The following is a 20,009-nucleotide window of genomic DNA, read 5'->3' as shown; positions in this document are numbered from 1 at the left end:
TAATAATATTAACTTTAATTTAATTTTTTAAAAATTATTTGTTTAAACATATTTAATTATTAATTTAAAATAATTAATTTTTAAAATCAATTTCAATATAGAAATTTCTTAAGTATGTAATTAATGAATTGATATTTTAATTAATGTGTTAATTAATATTCTGTGAAATAAATTAGTCGTGGTAAATAAAATAATAAAAAATATTTCAAGAATATTTGTTTTAGTGTAATGTTTAAAGTTGATGGGTTGGAGATCATATATACACTTTGAATTTGATGTAAAAATTACACTATTTTGAAGTTATAGTGTTACACCAAAAATATTCCGAGAATATTAACCATTTAACTCGATTCTGGCTTCGGCTTGATTACCGTAGTTTTGACAATATTCTTGAAGTACAAAAACCAAAAGCAAAATCATACTTTTCAAATCAACCATAAATGAATATGAAAATTCCTACTACACCAGATGAGCTCAACCATAAACAACAATACCCAATGTGTACGTTTACACTACTAGCTAGAGAGTCGATAATATTTTTTTTTTATTGGATTTCGCAGATCCATGGAACCATTTCACATACATACATATATATATATATATATATATATTTTTCAATAGTCGTGTCTCCGATAAATAAGACATTATCTGAAGTTTCATTCACGATGTGTTCGTGAAATATACGCGAACATTACCTCAATTCTCTTGATGCTCTAAACGCTATGCCTGAACTCTGTGTTGCAGGGCTAGGTTGGCTCAGTTGAAGCTCCACCAATCCTTCCATGTCCTTATCAATGGTGAAATTGTGGGGAACACTTCCAGGGATTCTATTTTCTGCACATAAATCCCCTCCATATGCCTAATATATATGAGTAGCAGAAAACAATTAATCGACTCCCACGGGTCCAAGATTTTAGTGTTCATGCATGCGTGTATTAATTAATTGATATATGACAAAATTATTATACGTTTCAATCTGCATGGATATAATTAATTTGATGCGTGTTATATATAATCTTGTTTGATAAGATTTACCTTCTTATAAAGCTCCACATTCTCTTGATGGATGAGAGTTCCCTGAAATTAATCCAAAACAAACAAGGTTCTATAAATAACTTTAAGTTGATTAGAAAGACGGGGCAATTCGATCGAGTCCAGTTATACATGGATCTGTTTTTGCATTAACCGGATATTCGCTATAAGAAACTAATCGATTTGATAAAATATGAAGCTTCTGAATTATATCAAATCGCTCCGCCTAATTATATATTAATGCATGCATGCAAAATTCTAACCTATAATTATAGCTACTAAAAGTATATATAGCCATGATGCAACAACTTAATTAGGTCAAATTGTCTCCACAAGCAACTATTGTTAGATCCCTTGATAAAATTTGAAATTTACCTTTCTACGCAGCTCATGAATTTCATCTGTCAGCATCTGTTCCTGCATATGCAAACCACTATACATTATAATTAATTCGGTATATAAATATTATATGCATGTCATCTCGATATTCTTTTTCAAATCAATATAATTATGCATTTATTTAATTATAATATTCTCTTTATTCTATATATATATATACTTCAAATTGTTTCAATTAAAATCCAGGGGTTGAAATTCAACTTTTTTAACGCGCACGCCCTTCAAACTCATTTCCAGTTGGTTTTCTAATCTTTGTAGTTCTTCCACATTCAAGCCATGAAGTTCTTCTCCCATCAGTTTCCTGCCATTTCCATGGTAAAATTAAATAAAACAAAATAAATTACATTATATTATGTAAAATAATTTCATTATTACTAATTGAATTGGAAGCATGCAAAACTTTAATTTACCTATGATTATCTCTCAAATCCTGTAATTGTTGCCTTAGAACTGCTGTCTCCCTTTGCCAAAACTACGAACATTGCAGTACTCATTATTAATTAAGCATGCATATATATAGTGTGGACAATTGTATATCATTCTACAATTGCAAATCAAACTGGAAAAAGGAAAGGAAGACGAACATACTAAAGTTAATTGAAAATGTAATGGTAGTTTCATTCGGGCTGGAATATATATCAAGCTTTTGATTCATCTACCGATTTTTTACAATTTTAGTCATTTATTATTAAAAGTGCTGATATGATACTACATATATCAGTACCACATCAAAGTTGCATTTTTACCATGCACGTCAGCATCACGTTAAAAAAATAACTAAATTATATATATAAAAAACAAATATAACGGACTAAGAGTACCGAAATATGACAATATAGAGGATGAAAATCACAATGAGACAATTGTATACATTAAATTAGATAAGTTGAAAGAAAACGAATCAATCACCATGCTCAATGGACTTAGTCGAAAAAGTACATAATTTTTTTTTATATATATACACATAAATTTTCAACAAAATCTTCGAATATTCATCAAATTACATTGAACGTGAGATTATAACCACGACATGAGAAGGTTTAAAAATGGTATCTAGATAGACGATTTGGTTTCACGAGTTCGAGTACACTCTTTGATGTCCTTAAAAATTATGCATATTTTGATTGACTTCATAAATGTGATCATGGATATATATCTCATTAGTAAAAGAGGCTACATCTATATTCGATCTAAAGTAGTGTTTTGTGAAGAAAAAAATCATAGTCTATCACCTTTTTTAAAGCTTGCAAACACTACCTAAATGTATCTATATATATTAGTTGTGAATCTGAGTACAAGAACAAATCTATTTGGCTTCATCGTGTTTAACTAAATTGAATAGAATTTTGGAATATTATCCATACGGACACTATGATTTCATTACAAATTTCACACAATTCTTGTGGAATTGGATCATAAAATGGTCTAGACAGTGTATTCATTAGTTTCAAATGCTACTAATAGGATATCATTAATCAAATTTGAAATATAAAAATGCCTCCAATTAACAAATTAAAAAACATAAGTAGCTGTAAATTATGTACCTTGATCTCGGAACATGGGTTAAGCAGATGATAGTGTTCCTCTCTAGTTCGATTGTATCGTTCAATTATCGATTTCATGCTGACAAAATTCAGAAAATAAAAAAAGATGATGGTATAAAAAAACTGCAACATCGAGATTAATTTTCCCCCCAATTTATCTTTGTGCATATATAGTTTCAGTGATTTAGAGATCCATGGAGACAATCATATACACACACACACACACATCATCTTCGGAAATCATTCATTTTGAATCTGCTCCTACTGCTATTTATTCCTAATCTAGACATGAAATCGTAGTCTTATATATGTTTGATAATCTTAAATATAATCTTGATGCAGGATTATCATTATAATATTGTCCTTAAATAATTAGAGTAATATCTGATGCCAATAATTTCTTGTTATTTTGAATGCTATACTAAGACAATGTTTGAGAAAACTTCTAGGAAGCACTTCTCAGCTTTTTCTTAATAAAATTTCACAAAATTTCAAAATTTTGTAAACGAAAAGTTGAGAAGTGCTTCCTAGAAGCTCTCCCAAATACTACCTAACGAATTTACACTCGAAACAAATTTATACGAAAAATCAACAAATCTGATGGATTGAAACAGAAAATTAATTACACGTATGATATATAATTGAACTCATCATAATTATTAACATTAGAGAAAGTAATAACAAACTAGCTAGCTCTAACCTGGAGCTTGCAAATTCATTCAATTTTCCGGTGCTCGAAAAGATGATAACTCCAACTTCTGCATCGCAAAGAATTGCTAGCTCCTTAGCCTTCTTTAGCAACCCGCTCCTTCTCTTGGAGAATGTCACTTGCCTACTCGTAGAATTGTCGATTCTTTTTATCGCGATTTTTCCTCTCCCCATCTTCGAATATCAAGATTCCGGACTAGGGTTTCTGACTTCTCTAGCTGAAAATGAAGCTAGATCTAAACACAGTTAGCTATATTATTAAGAGTAAATCAGAATAAATTTATGCCTTTTTGAGCTTAGAAATGAAGCCTACGCAATGAGGGTAATTAAAAGAACTTTGTTTGTTATGATAGAGAGCTTGGAATCAAAGTCAAGCCCTTTATAAAAACAAATTAATCTAATATATTTTTACGAAAAAATTGTCCTTAAAAAGTGGGTACGAATATTATAATAATTGTTAAGCACTCTAGGATCAATGGGCGCCGAGCTTATAAAATATTGACACGTGGGAATCTTAGTCTTTCCTTAATATTTCTATAAAGGGAAAAACTTTATTCCCATTTGAGTAAATTTACAAACCTTAAAAATGACAACCATAGTACAGTGAGTTTTTGGCTGATTTTTGGGACTTTCACGTGAATAAAGTTCAGCTCTGCCTTTATAGTGAGTATTATATTGGCTCTTTCAGAAACCAATACTTAGATTAAAATCAATAAATTCTATATATATATATATATGCTATACCAGGAGAACTAAACTAAGAACAAATTAAAATGACTTAAACTCAATCTCTATATATTTTCTAAAATCTTATAAATTTTTTTTTGAGATAAATAATCTTAGAAGTATTTCATATAAGAAGAGAGTAATAGTTTTTCCAGCCAATAAAAGCATTGCTTTGATCGATAACAAATATATTATTTGTTCATATCTCAAATGATCTTGTGTATATAATCAATAATATCATTTACAAAATAATATTATTTCCCTGGCCGTACCAAACCAACCTTATTACTAAAAAAATGAACAATAATTGAGAGCATGGATTAAGAAAATTCTTTAAAGTTTGATCGTCAAATGTTTGATACTTAAAAAGTAAATTTTTGAAGATGTGCATCAGATAAAATACTTGTTTATTCTATTAAAAAGTTAATGGAGGCATAAATATAGGGACACACGAAAACGATGTGCATTATTAATTTATAAAAAGGGAATTAAAACGATGTATTTTTATAACGCACAATCATACTAATATTTATCCTAATTGGCTGTAAAGGCGGATTCCTATTGGCTGAGGCCACGTGAATTAACATTTGTTAAGCAATGTAATAATGATGAGGCAGCTAGGGTTTCCTTGGATTACGGAAAGCTTCGATAGATGTACGAGAATAACACAGGTGTCGATCATCAGCAAATCATACAGTCTCAACGACCAACACTTTTATATATATATATATATAGCATTTCACTTTCCCAAAATAATGGTACAATATACTACTATTATTTTTCGGTTCGTCTTATATATTCAAGTTTTAATTATTTCAAAATAAAATTTAGAGACTATTTTATTTGTGTCTAGTACTGGAATATGGTCGCTCTTATCAGTCGCTCGATGGAGAAATTTTAAGTGTGAATTTTAAGCAGATAAGCAGCCAATGTACTTTTTTTTTTACACACACACATATATATATATATATGATATAATAAAAGTTGATCACGAATTTGTAAATATATATATATATATATATATATATATATATATATGAGTTTTGTTATATATGCTCAATGTTTTCATAACCGGACCGGTGATCGAACCGGTTTACCTTAAAAAAACGGTCCAACCGATCGAACCGTTTTAACCGGACAGTCGGACCGGAAAATCGTTTATATAATATAATATAATTAATAATATATTTAAAATTTTTAAAACCTAAAAGATGTATATAAATAGAAAAATATATAGATTTATCATAGTTTGAAAACTAAATAACCATATAAGTATATTCAAAATATTAATTTTAGTTATATATTTTTTAAAAATAAATAAATTAATTAAAAAAAATCTAATATTACTAAAATAATATTTTTAATGAAGTACAAATTCCAAATAATGTTGTATATATATTAAAATATTAAATTAAGGTTTTAAAATTTAAAAAATATTTTTTCAAAAAAAAATAAATAAAATTCGAAAAACCGGTTGAACCGGTTCTTGACCGATTTTGGGCCGGTTTAATGACCGGTTCGAAGCCGGTTCGACCGATTTTGACCGGTTCTGATAGTAAAAACAGTTTTTAGGAGCAATCCGGACCGGACCAGTGACCGGTTCCCGGTCGAACCGGTCGAACCGGCCGGTCCGGTTTGGTTTTGAAAACATGGGTTATGCTGCCAACAACTATGCCCAACTCCGTGTTCACCATGTACAAGTCAACTAACTTATTGTACATGGTGAACACGGAGTTGGACAACATAATAAAACATATATATATATATATATATATATATATATATATATATATATATATACTTTACCCAATGCTATATATTTTGAAAGATGAAGACTTAATCCCGACAGCCTAATCTTCCCAACAATGGAGATGTCGACACTTTTTTTCTGATTCATCAAACCATTAATGAGAAACTGAATAATTTATAAGTTTATTTATGTTGTGATCAGTGCCATTAACGAGATACATATATATAATTAAGGAAAGCAAGCACATACATATACAGAACAGGACGTGACAACTATATATATATGGTCATTTAGTAATGGGGAAATTTAGTAAAAATAATTGTCTTAGCAATTTCGACATAATGAATTGATTCTGTCCGAGTTGTATTTTTGCATGCTATACATAAATTTTTGGTTAATGAGATCTTACACTAAGGATAATACTCAAATCATGATCTAATAATTCACATCTCTACACATGAACGTAATTAATGATATATTCAGGCACAATTCCAAGGAAAGACACCCTAGGTGTGTGCCTAAGGTCCCTTTGGTGGGGCCTCTAAATTTTTTATTTGGTTTTTTTATTTAAAATCTTAGAAAAAACCTCTTAATTATGTTGTAATTTGCATCGGTTTTTTTATTTTGTATTTTTGTTTTTCCTTTCTTTGGGTTAAAAAAAAAGTCTCTCTTCCTAAAAAAAACTCTCTTATTTCGATAAGTTTCTAATAAGGCGAGTTAGGTTGCTCAAATTGGTTTAACTATCGTTTCGTTTTTTTATTGAATTTGTAATTTTTTTTGTCTGTTTGTGAGTTGTGGTTGATATTTTTATTTTTAATTGATTTGATTTTTGAACTTTGGTCTCCGAAATTTTAAAATATTCTTGTAATTCGCTTATTCATGAACTCTTATACTCATTTAGTTTATATATATCATTTCTTATAATTTAATAAATTTACTTATTATATTACTTTATTAAATTAGATATATATAATAATTATGTGCATTTATTTATGAGCTCGTATGTAATATTTTATTATTTAATATAAAAATCTAAATAAGGCTTTTCCTTAAAAATTAGCATAGAGCTTTTAATTTTCTAGAGACGGTCTTAAATATATTATTGACGTGACAAATCATTAACCGAGTAATACCCAAAGGGTAGGTTGAACTCTACCTAAATTTTCTAATGAGATCGAACGTGTTTTACGTGTCAAAAAATACCTATAGTCATTTGTATAATCATATGTGGCTTAATTACCATTTAGTAATTTTTATTTTTAATAGCGAGGGAAACGGCATAATTGGTGGCATATATACCAATTATTATTATTAGTACTAAAAAACGATTATAAGATTAATTACTAAAAAACAAAGTAATTAAACAAAGTGATCATTAATGATTGGCCTTAATTAACTTTGACGGTGCATGGTGATACACAAAAAATATACTTCGATCATACTCTAATTAAGGGAAATTGTTGTTTCAAGGATGGTTAAGTTATTGGTGTGTTTAGGTAAAATCCTCCACCTGAATATAGATAAAAGAAAGGGGAAAACTGTAAATTTGGTCTTATATGTTTGTCACTTTGTGATTTTGGTCCTCTATGTTTTTATATTTCAGTTTTAGTCATGCATATTCTGATTTTTGGCAATTTCAGTCCTTTTTATTAAAAAATGTTACGTGGCACTGTACACGTCAGCTCCACATTAGCACTGAATTGGTGCCACGTCAGCGTCACGTAAGAAAAAAGACTAAAATTGCCAAAAAAAAATAAAGATAGCGGACTAAAACTGAAATCTAAAAATATAAATTAAAGGTCTGAAATCGCAAAGTGACAAACATACAGGACCAAAAAATCAATTTTCCATAAACAGAAAGGGTTGTTTATGAAAGTGTCATCATATAGATCATTCAAGCGCTATTTTTTAATACGTCAGCATGTATTATTATTTATATATATATATATAGATATTTATTCTTAATTATTTTAATTTAAAGTTTTTTTTGACGGTATTTTAATTTAAAGTTGAAGCAGCCTATGATATGGATTATGCCCGCATTGTGCTTAAATGTACTTTAAAGAACAGATGAGAACTACTCGGGGAAGGTAATTTCTATTGAACATAATTAATTAATTTTAGATACATCCCCACACGATATTATAAGGTAAATTATAAATTCATACCCAAACCTATTTTCATCTTACATTTTAATACCTAACCCATTAAAAGTTATTTTCTACTCCCTGGAGAGAGAAAATTTTGTTTAAAAATACCAATTATACCCTTATCTCTTAAAATTTTTTTTTTTAAAAAATGAGAGAATGAATAATAAAAACAAAACCAATCCAAATAGTATATATATAAAAATTCAAATTAAAATCAAAGAACATAAACCACATCATATACATGCTTATGTTGATACAGGAGCAAGTATGTGTTTAGAAAGCAAACATATACTTCCAAATCATTATTGGAAGAAATATGATAAATGATTAAAAGTTCGAATAGAAGATGGATCAATAATCATGCTTGATACAGTAGCAGAAAAATTAAAAATAGAAATTGAGGAAACAAAATTTGTAATACCCATTATATACCAAATAGAATCAGGAATGGACATTATAATAGGAAATAACTTTTTAAGAGAATATCTTCTGATATGAATTCTTAATGTATGGAAGACAAACACGACTATATTAAAATTGTACCCTCAATCCAATAACAAAAGAAATCAAGAAATTGCCCAATCTTGAAAACAAGTAAAAAGTTTTGGGATTAACCACCTCTAGCTTACAACGAAACTAGCAATAGTTAAACACGAAGAAAACAATTGATCACAACGGGACCTTCAGAAAACCTGTTTCTGACAACCCACGAGGATAATCAATCGACAAACGCCACAAAGTTGAAAAACTTTGATAAAATTGATTTTTGGGTAAGCAAAAGCTTGATAAAATTATAGAGAGAATTTTAATTGATCAATATCAAAAATCTGAATTCTATATCAATAATAAGTGTTTTTGTTGTATTTATAATACAACTATAAATAATAAAAGATATCGCAAAATAATTCAAAATATATCTAAAGATATCAAAGATATATCCTAAAAGTTTTTTAGTATAATTAAAAGACTCAAAAATAGGAAAATAATGCCAAAATATCAAAAAGTCTATCACACACACAAACACGCCAAACTATGTGAAAACGAGTGCAGGCGCGGGCGCGCATGAAGTTCTGTCCGTCAGGCGCGGGCGCACGTCAGGGAGGCACGGGCGCGCATGAAGTTCTGTCCGTCAAACTGCAAAATTGCTAGATAGCGCGCGGGCGCACGTGGACTAGGCATGGGCGCGCATACGTCTCAGGATGTGTCACCTATTTTTGTGTTCTTCTTGACATTTTCTCCACTCCCTTGACTTTTTTGGACTTCAATAACATTGTAGCATCCTTCAAAGTGATCTTCAAGTACTCCAACTTGATTGCCATGAATTCCAAACCCTTCAACTCTCGAATGTAAATCTTGAAGCAAGTCTTGGAACAATATGAATCTTTGAGCGCCTTCTAGATTCATATCAGACTCCCCTTCTTCAAAAAGATTTGTCCTCAAATCTTGCCCCTTACCTACAAAATTCAAACAAGATTTAGAAACTTTAAGACTAATTTTCACATTTACTAGTATACGTTGCTCACTCAAAACTATATCAAGACTCACTAAATTTCTTACACTTAAACTAAACACCTTATAACCACTCACATGCTTAAACATGATTAAAATTTCATTTAGCAAAATAAAGATCAAATTCCTCCCCTTCTTAGACCTAGTTAACCCCAACACAAAGTTCATAGTTAAGTACAACCATTGCTTTCTAGGAATAAGAAACAATTTGCATGTAATATGCCACTCACAATTCCACTCGATATATCTTTTCATAAGTAACCATAACAAATATTCATCCATTAGACTCATTCTTTTGGATCTCTCAAAATTACACTTCAACCTCAAGACACATATCCTTTCATCAAGCAAATCATGCAATGACGAACATATAGAGAAAAACTTATTTTCTTTAAACAAATACTCGCTCACATAAAATTTATCATGAACATTGCACAAGTATTTTTCAAACCATAAGAACCATGTAACCAAAAGAGATAAGAACTCATACCTTGGTGATAGTGTAGTAACTACCTCATTTTCCTTACCTCGTTGGTACGTGATCAACGCTTCACTAAAAATTTGAAAAGTGGGTGCCCGATGAGCCAACTTGTGGCTAAGGGCTTTGATGACTCTTTGTATAAACAATCTTTTGTTTAATATAATTTACACTTTTATAATGGCAATGACTTTATCTTTCTTCATATTGTTATATTGTGATATACTATTGTTGTTTTGATAAAGACCTTGAATATACTATAGTTTATGTAAGATGTGGTGGCACATGGGGATGACTATCATGAAACACATCTTATAGTCACTGTATATTCTAAACGGTTCCTAGTCGATTGAGCCGTCCGTTAATAAGGATAAGGATCGCTCGAGATTGAGACTAGCATTTGCGATGCCGAGTACCACGTTTCATTGGTATGGAACATAGAGATGTTCAAAGCATGCAAATGGATATTCATACGATGAATGATCGAACTACCCTATCCGGACTTTCCAAGTGGTTATCACTTATCGAGTGGATAAAGTCCGCGGTTTTGGTTGTACACCATTAGTCCTTACTACTTAAAACATCATTGAGACTCTATATGCTAGTACTGTACTTTGACTCGTTTACCGACTCTATTGGGGTCATCAGGTGTTGGGATTGGGTACAGTTACGACACATATAGGAGTCGATGCTTTGTTGTCAAGGATTCACCACATACTTGCTAGTGTGGATATCCTATGCAATCTGAGGAGATATTAGTGTGACGAATCTCTGGCCAGAGTACATGATGTGTTTTAAGAAATGGTTTCTTAGTAACACATGTGATGTCACTATTTGATCTTCAAGATGCATTGCATAGTTATCGAATCTAGAACGACTCTCGATTTACCAATGGTTGTTGATTCGATCGGGATATATGGATGAAGGGACCGTACTGTACGCTAACCAAAATCTATTGGTTCTTGCAGGCACTATCAGTGATACCTAGGGAATCATGGGGCGATGTTGCTAGGCGCTCTTACCATGATTCGATGGGCAAGTCGAAAATTGTTGTTCCGAGTCACAAGGAGTTGTGAGCCCACAACTAGCTGTATCCCTAAACCATTGAGGGTCACACAGAGTAATGGATTTTTAATCCCCATTGAGATAGTTAAATTTAAAGAGTTAAATTTAATGAACAAAGAAGTGGGACTTCTTATTTAAGAGTAGATGAGTAAGATTTCCTAAAATGACATAGGAATGGGCATTTTTGGAAACCACTGAATTCGGATTCAGAAAATTTATCTTGAATCTAAAAGATGCAGAAATGGTTTCTGTGAACATTGGTGAAATTGGTTTATCAATCTGAGTCACGATGAATTTTATATTAATTTTTGAACATGCGGGTTTTGTTTGTCAAGCTTGAACTTATGACTAATGGGCCCTAAGCTGTTAGCAGCCCACATTATAAATAAGTTATTGCAATACAGAAATTACACAACATAGGTCACAAAATATTTTCAAAAACCCTAGCTGTGTTTTAAAAAGTGGCCGCCCCCCTCCCTCTTTGCTCGGGAAAATCCAGCCTGTGAATTTTGAATTTGCAGTCTGGTTTAACGGATCAAATTCGTTAATTCTCTTCGTAGAAACTTCTGATAGATTTTCTAGTGCAATCTATCAGAGGGATTAAATCTCTGTTCGTGGACCTGATTGAAGAATTGTTCGTCCATCAGTTCCTGGGATATACAACAAGAGCAGAGTAATCTGTTGGTGTCCATAATCTCGTTTCGAGATTCAAGGTAAAAATTTATAATTGTTATTTAATTTTTACACGCACAATTTAATCGTAAAGTTTTGATATAAAATTTTTAAACTTCCGCTGCACCGGGTATCAATTCTGATTGATCTGATCACCGTTTTCCAACAGTGGTATCAGAGACAGGTTGCTCAGATCAAGCGATTAAATTAATCGATTGTACAAAAATTTTTAAGCCTCGGTTTTTGAAACAAAATAAATTTTTTAAAAATAAAATTTTTTTTTTTCGGGCAAAACACGGGCAGCGATGGTCGCTGCCCGGGGTAGCGCACGGCGCTGCCCAACGCGGCGCTGGGCGCTGCCCAGGGCAGCGACGGGTTGCCCGGCCCGAGCCCCTTTGGGGCGCGGGCAGCCCGGGAGCGTCCCGGGCGGCCCGGGAAAAATTAATTTTTTTTATTTTAAATTAAAATTTTAATATGTTAAAATTCTATTTTTGGTCCGATCGAAAATTGTTTTGATTGGTCCACGAGGCGTCGGATCGAATTGTTCGAGTTCGAAAATTTTAAAATTGATTTTTGGATAAATTTGAATTTTAGGAAAATTTATAGATTTTATCCGTTAAATCAGATTTTATGAAATTAATTATTTTTGGTACAATTGATGATAAGATATGATCTTATGAAAATATTAAGTAAAATATGATTTTATGTATAAAATTGGATTTTATATGTAAAATATGATTTTATTTGATAAAAAGATAAAATATGATTTTGTATGTAAAATAAGATTTTATATATGGAATATGATTTTATCCTTTTAATTTAAATTGCTATTGCATGTTATCCAATAAATTAATTTTGAATTAAATATTATTGGATAAGGATGATCGATTGCCATGACCAATTTTGTAGGTGTATGTTAGGAATTTACATTTGTTTTTATTGTTGTTGGATTTATTAATGGGCCTGGTTTATGGCCCAATATGAATTGTCATATGTAATAAAAGTGGGCCTGGTTTATGGCCCGTTCCCATCCCTTAAAATGTATCCCCTACTTGTCATAGTTATTTATTGTAAATACATTAGATTTAGTGGGAGATGAAGATTTGAAGATGGAGGTGGGCCCAGCAGACAATAAAGACAGAAGAAATGTAAATTGGAAGTTCAATGTAATAGGATTGCATTGTATACCTGCATATTACCTAGGATTGGACTTAGACTCGTGATTGGCAACCACGGGTCGATTAGAAATGGAATCGATCATCCTATATAATATATGATATTATCGTTGTATGCATGTTTTAGACTAAATTGTATGAATCCGGCAAGCATACAAATTATAAATGATGAGACAAATTTTCAAAATTAAAATCCCTCATTTTAAATATGATTTAAAATTGATATCAAGATAAATAAAGGAAATTTAAATATTGTTTAAATGTTCCTACCTTCCATCAACGATCAATGTATGAGATGCTACCCGCGGATACGGTCCGGCTCATATTATTGGGGGGGCCCGTTCGTCGGAAAGCTGTACATTGGATAGACACATGTTGTAAATTGGGTGGAACTCCCATGGGATCGGCTCATATTATTGGGGGATTCACATGGCGACCGTCCATCACAACTTAATATTGATGGGTCATCTTGACATGTCACAATAAACGGCGTCATATTATTGGGCCCTTATTGGACATGAGGTAAAAACGTGGAGGTTGCTTTGGAAGCAATTGGGCTCTATCTTTTAAAAATTATGGTTGACTGATATTATTCGGGACCATAGTTTGTCAATTGGACTCCATGTTCCCACTAAGAAAAACAGTTTCCCGTTTTCACTAGAGGGTAGTGAAATCGTTAAAATAGTGGGAGTGAGATTCATAAAATAAATTTCGCCTATTTTATGTCTTAGTAAATTAATTAAACAATCACTGATTATTGTCTGTTTCTTTTCAGTATTTCATTAAGATGAATTCGCGCAATCCACTATTCTCTATTCTCGAACAAAATAAACTGACTGGCGCAAACTATACGGAATGGTTCCGTAAGTTGAAGATTGTCTTGACCTCGGAGAAGATGCTCTACGTGTTAGAAAAATCTCCTCCGAAGGAAGCACCAACTGACATAAGTCCGGAAGAGTTGGCCAAACTTCATACATGGTGGGACCATGATATCAAGGCCAAATGCTATATGCAAGCCTCGATGTCTGATGAACTCCAGAGGCGATTTGAGGACACCGTGAATGCTGTTGACATTCACGTACAACTCAAGGAACTTTTTGGGGCTCAATCGAGAGCTGAAAGGTTCGCTACTGTAAAAGAGCTAATGACGTGTCGCATGCGTGAAGGGACTTCGGTCCGTGATCATGGGGTACGAGTGATTTGGCTCATACAGAAGTTGGTAACGCTTGATTTGGTGTTGGAGCATGAACTCAACGTGGACTTATTACTTCTCTCTCTTCCTTCTTCGTTTGACGGATTTGTGGTGAATTTCAATATGAACAAGATAGAGGCCTCCCTTGAAGAGATGGTCAATATGCTTGTAACATATGAAGCCACTTTAAAGAAGGATAAACCGGTTCTCTTGGTGGGCTCCTCTTTCTCTGCTAAGAAGGGGCCAAGTACAAAGGGTAAGAAACGTTCTGCCCCACCCAAGAAAACCGGACCCGAGAAGAAGAACAAGACAAAGGCTTCAAATATGGAAAAGTCCAAGGATGTTTGCCATTACTGCAAGAAACCCGGTCATTGGAAATGTAACTGCAAGAAATATCTAGAGCAGTTGCGAACTGCGAAGGGTATGTTCTATATTGAAATAAATGTTTCACTTAATACTACTTCTTGGGTATTGGATACCGGATGTGGATCTCACATTTGCAATGATTTGCAGGTGATGACAAGAAGTCGCAAACTTAGAATGGGTGAGACCCAGCTGAGGCTCGAAAATGGTTCTAGAGTTGAAGCCAAAGCTGTGGGAGACATTTATTTAATTTTGCAGAACGATTTTAAGTTACTTTTGAGAGATGTTTTATTTGTTCCAGATTTGATTAAAAACTTTATTTCTGTTTCTATGCTTGATAGAGATGGTTATTCTTGCAATTTTGTGAATGAGATTTGCAATATTTACAAGAATGAATGTTTGATTGGAAATGGACAACTTGAAAACGATCTATATAACTTAAAATTAAAAGACGTTCCAATAAATTATGTTGATAAACCGGTAACAACAAACAAAAGGAAAATCGATAGTCAAAACCCGGCAAACCTTTGGCATGCTAGGCTAGGTCATATTTCCTCAAGGAGGATGAACAAGCTAGTGGGAGAGGGCATGTTTGATATGTCTGATATTAACTCTCTACCTACTTGTGAGTCCTGCCTGAAAGGAAAAATGACTAAATCTCCTTTTAAGGGGAAACCTGAGCGTAGTCAAAATCTGTTGGATTTGATCCATATAGATGTTTGTGGTCCATTTAGAATTGGTACTAAATTTGGCCACACCTACTTCATTACCTTTACTGATGATTATTCAAGGTATGGGTATTTATATTTAATGAAATATAAGTCTGAAGCATTTGAAAAGTTCAAAGAATTCAAGGCTGAAGTAGAAAACAAGCTAGGTAAAAGTATTAAAGCACTTCGATCGGATCGAGGTGGAGAATACTTAAGTACCGAGTTTTTGGACTATCTGAAAGAGAATGGGATTCTCTCTCAGTGGACTCCTCCTATGACACCTCAGCTAAATGGTGTATCGGAGCGTCGTAATCGAACTTTGTTGGACATGGTTCGATCCATGATGAGCTTCACTGAGCTTCCACCTTCGTTTTGGGGCTACGCGCTTGAAACAGCGGTGTTGTTGTTGAACAACGTCCACACCAAAGCAGTGAACAAAACACCATACGAGTTATGGAATGGCAAAGCTCCTAAGTATTCGTACTTGAGGATTTGGGGATGTCCTGCTTACGTGAAGCAGACAGTGGGAGATAAGTTGGATAGTCGATCCACCTTATGTTATTTTGTAGGGTATCCGAAGAATTCAATCGGATATTATTTCTATCATCCTGCTGAAACAAAGGTGTTTGTTTCAAGGAATGCCACCTTCTTGGAGAAGGAGTTCTTATTGGATAAGAAAGGCGAGATGATGGAACTCGAAGAAATTCGAGAAGAACCCGAAATACAAAATAATGATCCTACACCTCAGGAACCAATGATGGACACGCCTATACCTAGAAGATCCGAGAGGACTTCTAGACCTCCTATTCGATATGGTCTTCTTCTTGAAGGGGATCAAGATGAACCCGATGTTGGATGTGATCCAAGAAACTTCAAGGAAGCAATTTCTGATGCGGATTCAAATTTATGGCTTGAAGCTATGCAGTCGGAAATAGATTCGATGCATACAAACCAAGTTTGGTCTTTAGTAGATCCTCCCGATGGAATTGTTCCAATAGGGTGTAAATGGATCTACAAAAGAAAGCTTGGGCCTGATGGTAAGGTACTGACCTACAAGGCACGATTGGTGGCGAAAGGTTATACTCAAAGACAAGGAGTTGACTATGATGAAACCTTTTCACCAGTTGCAATGTTCAAGTCCATAAGAATCCTTATTGCCATAGCTACTTGGTATGACTATGAGATATGACAAATGGATGTAAAGACTGCATTTTTTAATGGAAACATTAAGAAAGAGATCTATATGACGCAGCCTGAGGGATACACATCCATGGGAAGCGAGCATAAGATATGCAAGCTTCAGAGATCGATCTATGGTCTCAAAAAAGCATCAAGAAGTTGGAACCAGAAATTTGATGAAACAATAAAGGATTTTGGTTTCATCAAGAACCCGGAGGAACCGTGCGTGTACAAGAAAGTAGTTAAGGATGCTGTGACATTATTAGTACTTTATGTTGATGACATCCTACTCATTGGGAATGATGTAGGGATGTTGCAGTCAACAAAGATATGGTTATCAGGTAGATTCTTGATGAAGGATTTGGGTGAGGCATCCTATATTCTAGGGATACAGATCTATAGAGATAGATCTAAGAGAATGATAGGACTCACTCAATCAACTTACATCGAAACCATATTGAAAAGGTTTTCAATGGATGGGTCCAAGAGAGGACATCTACCTATGTGTCATGGAGTTTCTCTATCCAAGTCTATGTGTCCCAAGACTGATGAAGAGATAGAGAAAATGACACATGTACCATATGCGTCAGCCATAGGTAGTATCATGTATGGGATGATATCTACCAGACCGGATGTAGCATTTGCTCTGAGTGTCACGAGCAGATATCAAGCTAATCCCGGTCAAATGCATTGAAAAGCCGTGAAGGACATTCTTAAGTACTTACGAAGGACTAAGAATATGTTGATGGTATATGGAGGAAGAGAACTGAAATTGGAAGGCTATACCGACTCTAGCTTCCAAAGTGACGTGGATGACTCGAAGTCAACCTCTGCATTTGTGTTCATGCTCAATGGCGGTGCTGTCTCTTGGAAGAGTTCCAAGCAGGACACCACAGCGGATTCCACCACTGAGGCAGAATACATTGCAGCATCAGCTGCTGCTAAAGAGGCCGTTTGGATGAGGAATTTCGTCCAAGAGTTGGGCGTTATTCCTGAAGTTGTTGGTCCAATCCCGGTGCACTGTGACAACACGGGTGCCGTTGCTCAGGCAAAGGAACCAAGGTCTCATCAAAGATCCAAACACGTACTGAGGAAATACCACATCATCCGGGAGATCGTGGAAAGAGGAGACATCACTGTCGAGAGAGTGGCCTCTGCAGACAATATCGCTGATCCACTTACTAAGCCCTTGCCTGGACCATTATTTGACAAACATCGTGAAGCAATGGGTCTACGTAGTATGACTAGTTGGCTTTAGGGCAAGTGGGAGATTGAAAGAGTGGGTGCCCGGTGAGCCAACTTGTGGCTAAGGGCTTTGATGACTCTTTGTATAAACAATCTTTTGTTTAATATAATTTACACTTTTATAATGACAATGACTTTATCTTTCTTCATATTGTTATATTGTGATATACTATTGTTGTTTTGATAAAGACCTTGAATATACTATAGTGTATGTAAGATGTGGTGGCACATGGGGATGGCTATCATGAAACAAATCTTATAGTCACTGTATATTCTAAACGGTTCCTAGTCGATTGAGCCATCCGTTAATAAGGATAAGGATCGCTCGAGATTGAGACTAGCATTTGCGATGCCGAGTACCACGTTTCATTGGTATGGAACATAGAGATGTTCAAAGCATGCAAATGGATATTCATACGATGAATGATCGAACTACCCTATCCGGACTTTCCAAGTGGTTATCACTTATCGAGTGGATAAAGTCCGCGGTTTTGGTTGTACACCATTAGTCCTTACTACTTGAAACATCATTGAGACTCTATATGCTAGTACTGTACTTTGACTCGTTTACCGACTCTATTGGGGTCATCAGGTGTCGGGATTGGGTACAGTTACGACACATATAGGAGTCAATGCTTTGTTGTCAAGGATTCACCACATACTTGCTAGTGTGGATATCCTATGCAATCTGAGGAGATATTAGTGTGACGAATCTTTGGCCAGAGTACATGATGTGTTTTAAGAAATGGTTTCTTAGTAACACATGCGATGTCACTATTTGATCTTCAAGATGCATTGCATAGTTATCGAATCTAGAACGACTCTCGATTTACCAATGGTTGTTGATTCGATCGGGATATATGGATGAAGGGACCGTACTGTACGCTAACCAAAATCTATTGGTTCTTGCAGGCACTATCAGTGATACCTAGGGAATCATGGGGCGATGTTGCTAGGCGCTCTTACCATGATTCGATGGGCAAGTCGGAAATTGTTGTTCCGAGTCACAAGGAGTTGTGAGCCCACGGCTAGCTGTATCCCTGAACCATTGAGGGTCACACAGAGTAATGGATTTTTAATCCCCGTTGAGATAGTTAAATTTAAAGAGTTAAATTTAATGAACAAAGAAGTGGGACTTCTTATTTAAGAGTAGAAGAGTAAGATTTCCTAAAATGACATAGGGATAGGCATTTTTGGAAACCACTGAATTCGGATTCAGGAAATTTATCTTGACTCTAAAAGATGCAGAAATTGTTTCTGTGAACATTGGTGAAATTGGTTTATCAATCTGAGTCACGATGAATTTTATATTAATTTCTGAACATGCGGGCTTTGCTTGTCAAGCTTGAACTTATGACTAATGGGTCCTAAGCTGTTAGCAGCCCACATTATAAATAAGTTATTGCAGTACAGAAATTACACAACAGAGGTCACAAAATATTTTCAAAAACCCTAGCTGTGTTTTAAAAAGTGGCCGCCCCCCTCCCTCTCTGCTCGGGAAAATTCAGCCTGTGAATTTTGAATTTGCAGTCTGGTTTAACGGATCAAATTCGTTAATTCTCTTCGTAGAAACTTCTGATAGATTTTCTAGTGCAATCTATCAGAGGGATTAAATCTCTGTTCGTGGACCTGATTGAAGAATTGTTCGTCCATCAGTTCCTGGGATATACAACAAGAGCAGAGTAATCTGTTGGTGTCCATAATCTCGTTTCGAGATTCAAGGTAAAAATTTATAATTGTTATTTAATTTTTACACGCACAATTTAATCGTAAATTTTTGATACCCATGATATGGAATCGTTCCATATAAAATTTTTAAACTTCCGCTGCACCGGGTATCAATTCTGATTGATCTGATCACCGTTTTCCAACAAAATTTTGCTATATACTAAGATAAAATCAAAGTATATCACAACAAAGTTACCCATAGATGCATGAAAAACACAATTCATCAATCCCATGAAAGTATTACGCACATTAGCTAGCCCAAAAGTTAACACTAGCCACTCAAGCAAATAGGACTTTCCACCTATGCTATTTATGCAACACTCGCACACAACAACATAAGCCAAATCACTCAATTTTATAACATACAACGACTCAAACACCTTG

At 34.0% G+C, this 20,009-nt stretch overlaps 1 protein-coding gene across 1 annotated transcript; it reads right to left on the bottom strand.

Annotated features, from left to right (window-relative positions):
- Positions 1 to 691: 691 nt before the first annotated feature.
- Positions 692 to 3,949, bottom strand: LOC140888703 (MADS-box transcription factor 23-like). The gene is made up of 7 exons (XM_073296402.1): positions 3,676 to 3,949; positions 2,976 to 3,054; positions 1,842 to 1,903; positions 1,633 to 1,732; positions 1,408 to 1,449; positions 1,036 to 1,077; positions 692 to 859 (listed from the first exon to the last, which is right to left on the bottom strand). The coding sequence occupies exons 1-7, from the start codon at positions 3,855 to 3,857 to the stop codon at positions 692 to 694; spliced, it is 675 nt and encodes a 224-aa protein (XP_073152503.1). The 5' UTR covers positions 3,858 to 3,949.
- Between the last annotated feature and the right edge of the window lie 16,060 nt (positions 3,950 to 20,009).

Source organism: Henckelia pumila, chromosome 3 (assembly GCF_033568475.1).
Source record: "Henckelia pumila isolate YLH828 chromosome 3, ASM3356847v2, whole genome shotgun sequence".
NCBI lineage: Eukaryota > Viridiplantae > Streptophyta > Magnoliopsida > Lamiales > Gesneriaceae > Henckelia > Henckelia pumila.
The sequence above is the reverse complement of the archived record's forward strand: the minus strand, read 5'-3'. Positions and strand labels throughout refer to the sequence as shown.

What these genes read in the sequence shown, in the direction of transcription:
- LOC140888703 (XM_073296402.1), bottom strand. Translation starts at nt 3,857, where the DNA reads ATGGGGAGAGGAAAAATCGCGATAAAAAGAATCGACAATTCTACGAGT. An exon ending in GATTTGAGAGATAATCATAG is followed by an intron (nt 1,733 to 1,841) that starts GTAAATTAAAGT and finishes TGGAAATGGCAG; the next exon opens with GAAACTGATGGGAGAAGAAC. An exon ending in ATGTGGAGCTTTATAAGAAG is followed by an intron (nt 860 to 1,035) that starts GTAAATCTTATC and finishes CATATATATTAG; the next exon opens with GCATATGGAGGGGATTTATG.